This window comes from Bufo bufo, chromosome 1, assembly GCF_905171765.1.
Source record: "Bufo bufo chromosome 1, aBufBuf1.1, whole genome shotgun sequence".
Taxonomy (NCBI): Eukaryota; Metazoa; Chordata; class Amphibia; order Anura; family Bufonidae; genus Bufo; species Bufo bufo.
This window is the reverse complement of record NC_053389.1, coordinates 453,616,312-453,630,516: the sequence shown is the minus strand read 5'-3', so window position 1 is coordinate 453,630,516 and position 14,205 is coordinate 453,616,312. Positions and strand designations below refer to the sequence as shown.

The following is a 14,205-nucleotide window of genomic DNA, read 5'->3' as shown; positions in this document are numbered from 1 at the left end:
AGCAAGTAATTGTTTGACGGGAAATGACATAGGTGTCTCCCAGAAGATAGTAAGACGATGAACAAGAGGCATTATTGTGGGAAAAAAAAAACATTTCTCAGCTTTTATTTACATTTGAGCAAAAAATATAAGCTATTCCTCACTGTGGAAAATCTCAGAGGACGTGGTCGGAAGCCAAAAGTGACACCTGTGCTGGCCAGGAGGATAGTTAGAGAGGTGAAAAAGAATCCAATGATCACCACCAAGGCCATCTTGGTGAATCTGGGCTCTGCTGGTGGCAATGTCTCAAGGCAGACAATCCAACGGACACTGCACAATGCAGACCAAGGAGGACGCCACTTCTCCAGATAAGGCACACAAAAGCTCGCTTGGCCTTTGCAAAAGCTCATCTGGACAAATAAGAAGACTTCTGGTCTTCTGTGTTATGGTCAGATGAAACAAAAATTTAATTGTTTGGTCACAATGATGTTTCCTTCATTTGGCGTAAAAAAGGAGAATCTTTCAACCCAAAGAACACCATCCCCAATGTCAAACATGGTGGTGGGAACCTAATGCTTTGGGGTGTTTTTCAGCCAATGGACCAGGGAACCTAATCACAGTAAACGGCACCATGTAAAAAGAGCAATACATGAGGATTTTCAACGACAACATCAGGCAGTCTGCAGAGAAACTTGGCTTTGGGCACCAGTGGACATTTCAACATGACAATGACCCAAAACACACAGCAAATGTGGTGAAGAAATGGTTAGCAGACAACAACATTAACATTTTCGAGTGGCCCAGCCAGAGTCCAGACTTGAATCCAATTGAGAATTTGTGGAGGGAGCTAAAGATTAGGGTGATGGCAAGAAGACCCTCCAACTTGAAAGATTTGGAGCTCATTGCTAAAGATGAATGGGCAAAAATACCTGTGGAGACATGCAAAAAGCTGGTCTGCAATTATAGGAAGCGTTTGAAGGCTTTTCTATTGATTATTGAGAAGGGTATGAATAATTTTGGACTGGACACTTTTTGCTCAAATGTAAATAAAAGCTGAGAAATGTTCCCCCCCCCCCCCCCCCCAATAATGCCTCTTGTACATCGTCTTATTATCTTTTGGGAGACACCTATGTCATTTCCCGTCTTACAATTACTTGCTGGTTGAATAAAAGTAACTTTAAGTCAAAATTTGCCAGGGGTATGAATAATTATGGGCAGCACTGTACATCTAAGACTCTTCATAGCTCCATTAGCATGTTAAATGTTCAAGTTGATGACAGTAGTTTTAGAAAAAGACTGATCAGGTATGGCTTGTTTGGAAAGGTTACCAGAAAAAAGCATCTTTTTTCTAAAAAGAACATAGAAGCCCAGCTTAAAAGGGTATTCCAGTTGTTTGAAGTTGATAGGGGATAACTATTAGATTAGTGGGGGTCCTAACACTTGGACCCCCACTGATCATAATACCGGAACCCCTAAACCCCTTGCAGCCCTCATGAAATGAACGGATCAGCCGGTTACACATACACGTGCCCTCCCTATTCATTTCTATTGGAGTTCCAGAGACAACTGAGTACAGTGTTCAGCTATCTCCAGAACTCCTATAGGAATGAATGGACTGGCCAAACACATACCCGAATGGCCCATCCCAACAGTAGGACCGCCATTAATCTAATAGTTATCCCCTATCCTGTGGAAGAAAGGGGTCCTGCTAGAAGACTTGCTAGAATGGTTGTTGTAAGAAACATCTGCCCAGGTGAGTAAAGCAGCCCAATCATTGTGACATTCAGAAGTAAAGTACTACATGTACAGTAGTTGAACAGGATTTGATTGGTATTATCGACTTGACCATTTAATTGCATATGGTAGGATGAAGTAAAGTCCAGTTTTATATCCACCAACTTGACTCTCCAATATTTAGAGCTAAACTGCACCCTTTGATAACACACAATGTGCAAGGGTAACCCATGTAACTGGAAAATGTGTTCCAAAAACAAAATGAGACTCCAGACGGGAGACCAGGTAAAGGTAGGAAGTGTGCCATCTTCCAGAATCAATCAGCCAGCACCCAGACAACCATACAGGAGAAAGGCTGGTCAGTGAAAGAATCCATGGTGATATGCTGCCACGGAACTTTGGGTATTGACAAAGAGTGTAGGAAGCCTACAGATGTTTGTTTTAGAGACTTGTTCTGAACATGGGTAGAGCAGGCAGCAACAAAGTCTAAAACATCTTTAGAAATTGTAGACCACCAGTAATAACGAGTAACTAGGTTTAGTGTCTTGTGTATACCAGGGTCACTGGCAACTTTGGAGCGATGTCCCCAGACTAGGACCTGCTTCCTCTTGCACACAGGAATAAACATCTATCCAGGCGGAATGTCCTTCAGCTGAACTGGAGTGACAGAGGATGCAGGCAGGATCAATGATTTGCTGGGTCTCCTCTGTTTGATCTGCAGGATCAAAAGAATGGGAGAGGGAATCTGCTTTGGTATTCTTGTGACCCGGACTGAAAGGCAGAATGGAATTGAAGCATGCAAAGAACAATGGCCACCAAGCTTGGCGAAGGTTGAAACATTGAGCAGACTGCAGGTAAGTTAAATTCTTTTGGTCAGTATAAATAATGACACAATGAAAGGCGCCCTCCAGAAGATGATGCCACTCCTCAAGAGCTAGCTTGATTGCAAGCATCTCTCACTGACAGAATAATTCCATTCTGCTATGGAGAAGGCTTTTGAGAAACCACAGGAGAGCATCCTACGAGGGGGACCCTTCTGAGTAAGAATGGCTCCATTTCCCACAGCGGATGTGCCCACTACCAGAAAGAACTGCTAGAACACATCCAGACAATGAAGAAATTATGCAGTCGAGAAGACTTGCTTGAGAGACTGGAAGGCTGATTCAGCTTCTGAGATGGAGAGCAGACCGCGGTACTCAATGTCTTCACAATATGCAGAGTTTTATTCACCAACCGTGCGACGTTTTGACTCCTAAGAGTCTTTCTCAAGCTTGAGAAAGACTCTTAGGAGTCAAAACATCGCACGGTTGGTGAATAAAACTCTGCATATTGTGAAGACATTGGGGTGCCGTGGTCTTTTCTCCATCTTATGTTCTCTTGGAACTTGACGGGCTAGGGTTCAACACTGCGGGCCACTGCCACGGATTGGATCTAGTAAAAGTACATTTGTAAGTGGTGCTGTCTCTCCCTCGAACTATTTTTCATTTAGCTTCTGCAGACCACTCCTTGGCACCCACCCCCTCCCAGACAAAAACAGAAATAGGGGTAGTCCATGGAAAAGGAAGAAATGACCTGTAGGACAAGACCTGTCTAGTATAGCAGATCCATCTCAATGCTACGGTCAGAGATAATGTAACCCAGGAAGGTTGGCGAGGTCTTTTCAAAAACACACTTTTCGAAGTCAGCATAAAGTCTATAAACCCTCAAACGCTGGAACACCGAGCATACATGTCTCCGGTGTGAAGTCAGGTCACATGACATCAAGGTATCATCCATATAGACCACTACACAAGTACAAAAAAGATTTTAAAAAAATCATGAACAAATTCTTGAAAAAGCATAGACATGTTACTGAGACCAAAGGGCATGACACAATATTCATAGTGATCACTCACCACCCTCTCTAATCCAAATGAAATTGTAAGCTCCTCAGAGATCCAACTTTGTGAAAATTCTGGCTCCACAGAGCCTATCAAAGAGATCAGGGATTAGCTGTAATGAGTATTTGTATGAATGTTTTTTACAGTAATTCTATATAGTTCACAGTAATCAATGCAGGGTCTCAGGGAATCATCCTTTTTGTTGACAAAAAAAAAATGGCCATTGCCTGTGAAGAGGGCTTCTGAAAGCAGGACATTTCTTGCCGAGCCAGAGTCCAGGAAGGCCTGCATAGTAAACAGAATCTCACTGAAAGTGTTAACTGTGGAGAGAACTTGCTTCACACAGGGTCATCTTTCCAACTAACCCTAGGCTCTGAAGTTTACCACCTTGAGAGGGCAGGTACAGACATAGGTGGTCAATTACTAACGCTGCAACTTTTCCCCGCTCATGCCAGGTCTAAAAAAAGGGGCATGGTGTGTGCTGGTGTCCAGGCTGCCCAGCCTGCATCATTTATCATTTTCTGCACCTGTTTTAGGTGTACAAAATTTTCTAAATCTACACCAGCGAGGAAGCTGGCGTAGAATTTCACTAGTGGTGGATGCGCCCAAGTTATGTAGAGGCTGGCGCCTCTACATAACTTTGTCAGATCCACCGCCATTGCAGGGGTTATTAAAAACACCATCTAAAACACCAGTCTTAATAAATGACCCCCATAATGTCTACACCCATACATACATATTATCACAGTTTCTATGCAGATGCTCCTCCTCATACAATTAGATCTTGTCCAGTTGCAAAGGTTCAGGAGATGCAGAAAACAGAACCACTGGCCTCTGAAAAGTGGATGCCAACCTAAGAACTATATTTTTACATGTAGATTCTTTGAGGTGCTCTCTAAACCAAAGTTCAATTCAGGTGGACAAGGTGATCAGGTCATCCAGGGTAGATGGGACATCACAACCTGGCAATTCATATTTTATGCAACCTGCCCTCCCAAAAAGCTTCCACCAAGGCCTCATTGTTCCAAGATAGTTCCAGTGAGGAGTGACCCAGGAGGGAGATTCACCAGGCAGAAGGGAGTCCAGAAAGGCTATATTGGACCAGTCAGTAGGAAAGTGGTGGGCCTCTAGCTCAAAGTGGATGGTATCCTGGCTCAGGAATCCACAACATAGCTTAAGGTCCCTTTCATAGTGTAGGGGAAGTGGAAGATCCAGACTGTAGGCATCAGAGACTGTGACAGGCGGAGGTAATGGTACAGACAGTTTGTGGTTGTAGTACTGGAGTGGTAGCGGTCAAAGTGTGTAAGCAAGCTGAAATTAAAAGCAGGTACTGAAAGAGTAGCTGTTGACGACCACGCTGAGTAGTTAACTACTTATATAGTTTAGACAGAGGCAGTACCATGGTAATCACCTTTAACCCCTGTACAGAGATCTGGACTTTGCTGCGAGGCACTAAGTGGTCAGATAAAATTGTAGTCAGGGACAGGCCAAGGTCAGGGCTAGCAGAGTACATGCTATAAGATAAATTGTCCAAGGTCAGGACAGGCCGCAAAGGGTCAATATGGAGGTCAGGCACAGGTCAGGCAGCAGAGGGTCACAATATAGTAAATGAGCAGAGGTCAGTACATGGGCAGACAATAAAATACAGCATACCCTTTCAGTAACTTAGCAAGTTAACAAACCTATTGCTCAGGCATCTTTACACAGGGGAAGCTGCTTTTAAGGGGTTGTCTCATCTGAGACACTGGTGGCATACCACTAGAATATGCCACCAGAGTCCAGGAGGTGTTGGTCTCTGGGACCCGCACCTATCTCTAGAACTTGACCCCCAAAGTGAATGAGGGCATACTGTGTTTTTGGCCAGCCTCCATTCAGTTCTATTTGAGTTCTAAAAATAGCTGAGCACCAGCTTGTGCATGCTCCGTGCACCCTCCAGTTACTTCTGTGGTAGTTCCAACTCTCCATTCATCTCCATTAATGTGGGAGTTTGGGAAATAGCTGAGTCAGCTCTCAGATATTTTCGGAAGTACAAATATTTTCAGAACTACAACAAAAGTGAATGGAGGATGGCCACACTTGTCTCAGATGACACAACCCTTTTAAGTACCCAAGGGTTGCCAGACATTGACTTGGAGGAGAAGAGGGCTTACTGGGAAGCAGACTGCAATCTGCATTAGGGGACAGAGTGATCTGCTGGACCTGCTGGGAAGCAGACAGCGGGTGTCAGGTCCAGGTCGCCAGGCAGGGTAAGTGGAGCAGTGGTGGCTTTCAGATGCTGCTGTGACAGAGGAGTGATAATTTGCGCTTGAGTTGCAGCCACAGGACCTGGTAATCTTGCCCATATATGTGTTGGGGCCATTCCCAACAGATGTTGGGAATGGCCCCACTTAGGGCCCTATTACACAGTCCAATATTCGGGCACAACGAACACCAACGGATGATGAACATGTGCTTGTTTGCAACAGCCTATTAAACATGTTAAGGCAAAGTGAATGTGGGAGGAAAGATTGCTACTGCAGTTGTTCCTCCCTCATTCAGTTCTACTGATTCTTGGCAGCTTATTCTGGCTTACTCATGGATATGTACTGCCAATAATCATTCATCTTTCATCTTGTTGAAGGATGTCAATCAGCAAACAAATGAGCAGTCATCTCCTGATCGGCTGCACGATTATACGGACCAATTATCAGAAACAAGCGTTCCTATGAACACTTTTTTTCTGATAACTAGCCCCAATATCGGTCAGTCTGATAGTGTATGAAAATAATCTACATGAATAATTATCTAGATTACACAGAAATATTTTGATCGGAAAATGTTCAGAAAAAATGGTTAAGAACATTATTTAATTCATTATTTGAATTTACCCCACTATGAAATAATCATTATTTTAGACTTTATGAATTTATCTCTTTTTGAAACCTGTAGAGAAGGGGTATTGCCTATTTTAATGATGTTATTGAGAGGGTTGAGATCTTAAAGTGTCTTCAAGTGGTCTTCCGAGACTTTTTATCTGATGACCTATCTTCTAGATATGTCTTCAGTACCTTATCGGTGGGGGTCAAGCGTTTGAGAAGGCACTGGAACTCCTGCAAGCGCTGCAGCTTTCTCGCAGCTTACCAAGCATGGCATCATACATTGTTTAGCAGCTATCCTCCGCTCAGCCTACAGAGGATAGGTCATCAGTTAAAAAGTCCAAGCTGTTCTGTCCCAGATGCAGATTTATTACATATGTTATGAAGGTGCTCAAAAATATTCAGTCAGATTGCTCTGCCCCTCTCTCCAGTGATTGGGATTCTGGAAAATAATTCATTGTTAATTGGTGCCCAGCACAAAAAATAAATGGTAATCAGAAAAGGTCTAGCTTACAGAACATTACAAGGATAATATGAGCTTGAGAATAGGTCGAAGGGATGGATTAATCAACTGATTGTTTACAAGTGTGCCTTAGGCCTCATGCACACAACCATAGTTTTGCTCCGCAACTGTTCCGCAATTTTTGCAGCTCAGATGCAGACCCATTCATTTCAATGGGGCTGCAAAAGCTGTGGACAGCACACCATGTGCTATCCATGGGAATGAAAAAAAAAATAGAACATGTCATATTCTTGTCCGTTTTGCAGACAAGAAAATATATTTTTAACATAGAGTGGGACCTGCGGAAGGGAAAATGTGGGATGCACACAGCCGGTATCCATGGTCGATTTGCCGACCACAAAAACGGATATAATTGTGTGCAGGAGACCTTATTTTTGGACATTTTTTCCCCTCCTTGCTCTGAGGTGGGTGTGAGGTGAAGACAGGATAGAAATTGGGGTTATGAATAAGTAATATATGTAACTTTTTACATATATAGTTTTATTGTAAATTGCGTAAAAAAAAAAAGGATAATCTATGTAAATTATATTATATCATACACGAAGTGACAAAAAGTGACTTTGTTATTGCTCTCTATTTTATACATGCATATTTTAGCACCACTCACGAATATATTAGCCCCTTCTGGACCTCCGCTGTACTATTTTGGCACAGCAGAAAGTGACTTCCCGATCGCAAAGTAATGGGGGGAGGGGCAAAGGAGTTGTGGTTTCCCAATCAGCGGCAAGGACCCGGCAGTTACTGTGAGCTGGGCCCCTTCTATAACCACCAGCATCACTGGTTGCGATGTCAGCATATTAACCACTTACAGTCAGGTCCATAAATATTGGAATTTTTGGCTCTATACATCACCACAATGGATTTGAAATGAAACAAACAGGATGTGCTTTAACTGCAGACTGTCAGCTTTAATTTGAGGGTATTTACATCCAAATCAGGTGAATGGTGTAGGAATTACAACAGTTTGCATATGTGCCTCCCACTTGTTAAGGGACCAAAAGTAATGGGACTAAATAATAATCATAAATAAAACTTTCACTTTTTAATACTTAATCCTTTGCAGTCAATTACAGCCTGAAGTCTGGAACGCATAGACATCACCAGATGCTGGTCTTCAGTTCCTGCTTGTTCTTGGGGCATTTTCCCTTCAGTTTTGTCTTCAGCAAGTGAAATGCATGCTCAATCGGATTCAGGTCAGGTGATTGACTTGGCCATTGCATAACATTCCACTTCTTTCCCTTAAAAAACTCTTTGGTTGCTTTTGCAGTATGCTTTGGATCATTGTCCATCTGCACTGTGAAGCGCCGTCCAATGAGTTCTGAAGCATTTGGCTGAATATGAGCAGATAATATTGCCCAAAACACTTCAGAATTCATCATGCTGCTTTTGTCAGCAGTCACATCATCAATAAATACAAGAGAACCAGTTCCATTGGCAGCCATACATGCCCACGCCATGACACTACCACCACCATGCTTAACCAATGAGGTGGTATGCTTAGGATCATGAGCAGTTCCTTTCCTTCTCCATACTCTTCTCTTCCTATCACTCTGGTACAAGTTGATCTTGGTCTCATCTGTCCATAGGATGTTGTTCCAGAACTGTGAAGGCTTTTTTAGATGTTGTTTGGCGAACTCTAATCTGGCCTTCCTGTTTTTGAGGCTCACCAATGGTATACATCTTGTGGTGAACCCTCTGTATTCACTCTGGTGAAGTCTTCTCTTCATTGTTGACTTTGACACACATACACCTACCTCCTGGAGAGTATTCTTGATCTGGCCAACTGTTGTGAAGGGTGTTTTGTTTACCAGGGAAAGAATTCTTTGGTCATTCACCACAGTTGTTTTCCGTGGTCTTCCAGGTCTTTTGGTCACGCCTAATGTTTTTGCTATCTCTCTGATGGGTTTGTTTATTTTTTTCAGCCTAATGATGGCCTCCTTCACTGATGGTGACAGCTCTTTGGATCTCATCTTGAGAGTTGACAGGAACAGATTCCAAATGCAAATAGCACACTTGAAATGAACTCTGGACGTTTATATGCTCATTGTAATTGGGATAATGAGGGAATAACACACACCTGGCCATGGAACAGCTGAGAAGTCAATTGTCCCATTACTTTTGGTCCCTTAACAAGTGGGAGGCACATATGCAAACTGTTGTAATTCCTACACCGTTCATCTGATTTGGAGGTAAATACCCTTAAATTAAAGCTGACAGTCTGCAGTTAAAGCACATCTTGTTCGTTTCATTTCAAATCCATTGTGGTGGTGTATAGAGCCAAAAATGTTAGAATTGTGTCCATGTCCCAATATTTATGGACCTGACTGTAGATGCCACAGTCAATGCTGACCACTGTATCAAAGAGGCTTCCAGAGCGAGGGAACTCTCTCTCTTATCCCATCTTCTCGTGATGCCATCAATGAGATTGGTGCTATGGCAGCCTGAGGCAGGCAAAGACCATTTTGACACTGTTCTGAGAATTTTCTCCTTCATATATCAGTCTTCATGTGGCACTTTTTGGTGTACTTTTTGCTGACATAAAGGCATATAGTATAGTTTGTTTACTTCACTAAGTACTTAAAGGGGTTGTCTTACTACAAATGGCATTTATCCATACTTCCCAACTTTGTAAATTAACAAAGAGCGACATATTGTGTGGTGCATGAAGGAATTTTTTTCCACACTAGGCCATGCCTCTAACTCCACCCAAAACCTATACTCCTAATCCCACCCAGTCCCATTAATGCCCCCACATAGTAATTATTCCCCCTTCATGCCACTGAACAGTATTTATGCCCACATTGTGTCTTCACAGAATTATGCCCAGCTGTGCCCCCAGTAATATGCCCAGCTGTGCGCCCAGTAATATGCCCACATTGTGCCCCCAGTAATATGCCCACATTGTGCCCCCCAGCAATATGCTCACTTTGTGCCCCTCACAGATATAAAAAAAATAAACACCACTTACTTATCCTTCTTCCAAGCAGCAGCAGCAGGACATTGGCTGCTCTAGTCTAGTCTAGTCACACACACACACACAGAAAGAGGAGTGGAGAGCCGGCAGGGGGAGGGATGATGAAGCAAGGAGCCGATGCCAGCTCTCTGATTCATTATAATACAGGCAACTGTCTCTGCTTCCTATGGACACAGAGACACCTGCCAGAAAGCGGGCCATACCTCATTCTAGCAGGACAGCGGGACAACCACTGCAATCCTGGACTGTCCCGCCGGATCCGGGATGTTGGGAGGTATGATTTATCATGTAGACAAAGTTAATTTCAGCAGTGGTGGCCATGCTTGCACACTATTAAAAAAAAGTACCGCTCTACGTGCACTCCCTCTCCTGTGCAAGCACGACAACCGCAGATGGATGACACAATGGCCGTAATCCCTGGAAACGAGCAGTTTATAATGTGATGGAAAAATTTATCAATCTAGGAAAGGAGGCAATATGGACAATAACAATACATTAGTAAATGCCTTGTATTTGCTTTGTCTACATAATAAATGCAACAGTATTTTCTAAAGTGGGACAATCCCATGGGCTGCTTTAAGATTCATCAATTTGCAAAAACGTCACAACTGCATGCCACCAGCAGGTCAGTGTAAATAAGTCACAAGACTAAACTAAAAGCAGTACACATTCTCCAAAATAAAATTTAACAAATTTAACAAAATAAAAAAGACACAGAATAATCCAATAATGATACAAATGGACAACACATTGTAATGACACTGTTTTGCACACTGATTTGAACAGCCCTTTGCTTAGAATGTGATCAGATTTCCAGGAATATAAATCTAGTAGTGGTGCTAATGGGGTTTATTTAATCTGAAAATCAAAGACTACACCAAGAACACAACAGCATGAGGTAAGAGCACACTTTTAGCTTAAATACCATATAAAAGGGTGACAAATAGTAGAAAATATAAATTCATTCCCTAATACAATATAAAAACTTCTGTTCAGTTGTCAATTTATTCACAAATGTGCAGAATTCTAAGAAAAGATGCTCCTGAGTTATTTTTTTCATGTGGAATACCATTGTTAACTAAACAGACATGTCAGAAGTAGTGATGAGCGGCAGAGGCAATATTCAAATTCACAATATTTTGCAAATATTTTGTAGAATATTCATCGAATATTCGCGAATTCGAATGTTCGTTATATTCTACATTCTTTTTTTTTATTCGAAAATCTGCGAATATTGCGTGATCAATACAGGCGTGGGTCAAAAACGAATATATAGCAGTATAGAATATAGTGCTATATATTTGTTTTTAGAATATTCGTCATTTTTTCCATCTGAACACATGATTGCTCCCTGCTTCTTGCTTGAGGGCCAATGAGTCATTGGCCCAAAAGCAATTTAAGCAGGGAGGAATCATGATTTCAAAAAATGAATATATAGCACTATATTATAAATATTTGCAAATTCTCAAAGTTGCGATATTCGAGATAAAAATTAGCTTTTCGAATATTCGCGCTCAACACTAGTCAGAAGAGCTGACAGGTCCTCTTTAAATACCAAGACATAATGAATTTCTAAGTTACATGATTTACATTGCGTTAAGTGAAGTAGAGCTTGTAACTTTTTTTGTTTTGCAAATTGGGTCAATCAAAAACTTATAACAATAAAAAAAACTGTAAATCTTCTGGATTTATAAGTAATAGATCAGTTTAGTTTTAGGTATGCTGTTGTTCAATAGTCAGGCCATGTTCCACACAGAATAAGATCCTTCTGCCAGGCACACTTCATCTCATACTAAGGATATTTCAAGTTATCAGTAGTAGGCAGCAAGGATTCATGATTCTATTGTCTACACATAACGAATGTATCACTCATATCAGAAAGGAAATGTATGCAAGCAAGATTACTGTGCAACGCCTTTGATAGACTGCAGGATGATTGAGTTGGTACCTTTATTTCATATGTTGTTCCTGGAGTCAGACTGGTCAAAAGAACCTCTAGACTGTCAAGCGTGGTTACGACTTGAGTGAAGGATGACTGCATCCATGGGCAAACCTCTCTGTAATTGACAGCGTATCCTATAATCTTCCCATTTGTATTCCGTGGAGTAGACCAAGAGAGCAGGATTCCTGCAGAGCCCACCCGTTCTCCTGCCAAGTGATCAGGAGGTCCTGGAACTAAAATAATAAAATCCAAGTTACCACAATGACCTAAAACATGTGAGACTGTTGCTTCTCTCCAGAATGAAGAAAAGGCAGCGTTTGTAAGACAGATTGGCTGTTAACATTACTCTCTTCTCCCTAGTACGAACTTACAAAAGGCGATTAAATACAGCAACTCGAGAAACATTCTTTAACAGGAATGTTAGATATGCAATGTTGTAAAACTATGCAGAATAGCTTCACGTTGATAGCAGATTGGTTCTGAATCTGAAAATTTTACGTTGAATACAGGAAGAGACTTTACAACATTGGTGCATGTAATCATATGCATTAGGTTTCCAAAAAAAAAAATATTTGGCTCATACCTCTTCCTCCACGTGATAAACACAGAGTGCGGAATTGCATCAAATCCGAAAAAAATTTCATAAACACTTTTATATCTTTTGGCAAGTGGCTTATTATTTACTTCCACAAAAACTAGCAATATGAATTGTTATAACATTCTAATCTGCCCGCTTACTACATGCTTCTGGCCTGGCTCATATCACAATACCTTAGAACACCTGCACATTGATAATACATAAAGGAAAACTATGTTTTGTTAACCACTTAATGATCCATGACTGATATATCTGTCCCTTTGTATTATCTTTAACATTGCCAAGATGGATCTGTCTTGAACACCATTGAAAGTCAATGGAGGACGGATCCGTTTTCTATTGTGCCAGATTGTGTCGGTGAAAATGGATCCGTCCCCATTGACTTACATTGTGTGCCAGGATGGATCCGTTTGGCTCAGTTTCATCAGACGGCCCTGAACGGATCTCACAAACGGAAAGCCAAAACACGAGTGTGAAAGTTGACTTATACAACACACACCTGACCAGAATGACTGAGATCAGAGATTACTCCAACCCTGGTCATTTACCCCCTCAGATGACGCTGTCAATACCAACCATGGCATCTGAGTGGTTGGATAGAGGGAGGGGCATTGCATGGCTCAAATCTGTTGCTATGATAGCCTGGGGCTCCCGAAAAGCCATGCTTGAGGCACAACCTGACAGGTAGCCTGTGAAAATCCCATAGACTCCAATAGTATTCTATTGCAGTCTATGGGACATGCAGTCAGCAGATCATAATACAAATTTTCTAAGGGGACTAAAAAGTACAGAAAAAAAAATGTGAAAAAGTGTTTCTACAAATATAAAAAAACACAAAAATATAAAAAATTCAAAAATCACCTCCCTTCCCCAAATTTAATAATGGTAATCTTTATTTATATAGCACCAACATATTCCTCAGCGCTTTACAGATTTTACACATAAAAATAAAATAAAAATTTTCTTTGCCCTGCATGGTGAATGCTGTGAAGGAAAATAAAAAAAATTATATATCCAATTTGCCATTTTTTTGTGACATTGCCCTGCAAAAAATTTAATAAAAAGTGATCATAAGCTTGCTTGAGGTACAGACAAGCAGGGCAGCTCGCCCTGCAAAACAAAAACAAAAAAAGCCCTCACTCAGCTCTGTAGATCAAAAGATAAAAAAATTATATCAGAGTTTGGTGAATGCAAAGAAATTTTTTATTTTTCAAAGATTTTTTTGTTGTTGTAGTAAAACAGACTACAGTAACTATATAATTTTGATATTGTTTTAAATCACACTAACCCACAGAATAAGGTTGTCATGTTATTTTTTGTACTCTGTAAGAACAAAACCCAAAACAAATTATACAATTGTGTGTTGGGGGGTGTTCAATTTCACCCCACAAAGAATTTCTTCCTCATTTTCCAATGCAAGCTATGGCAAATTAAAAGGTGCCAATAACAAAAAAAAAAAACAACTCTCCCCACAAAAGAGAGGCCCTCAAATGATTATGTGAATGAAACATTTTAAAGTTTATGGTTCTTGGAATGTGGGGAGGAAAATAAAAAAAAACTAAATTTGCAGGGCCATTAAAAGGTTAATCACAAATTCTGGTCAAAGTATAAAAGTAAGGGAGTGTCCAACAGTGGGTTAATACCGGCGTTTTGTGTATTTTTGACTTTTACTTTCTTTTTTATTATGGAGGCTGATTACAAAGTTTATGCATAAAATGAT

The 14,205-nt window shown here is 41.1% G+C and overlaps 1 protein-coding gene across 3 annotated transcripts in view; it reads right to left on the bottom strand.

Moving 5' to 3' along the window:
- Positions 1–14,205, bottom strand: part of PTPRQ (protein tyrosine phosphatase receptor type Q) — a 538,157-nt gene that overhangs the window by 363,315 nt on the left and 160,637 nt on the right. For all 3 annotated transcript variants that reach the window (XM_040408443.1, XM_040408453.1, XM_040408462.1), the window contains exon 21: positions 11,894–12,120. In XM_040408443.1, coding sequence (XP_040264377.1) covers positions 11,894–12,120 — 227 coding nt within the window. The remainder of the gene's footprint in view (positions 1–11,893; positions 12,121–14,205) is intronic.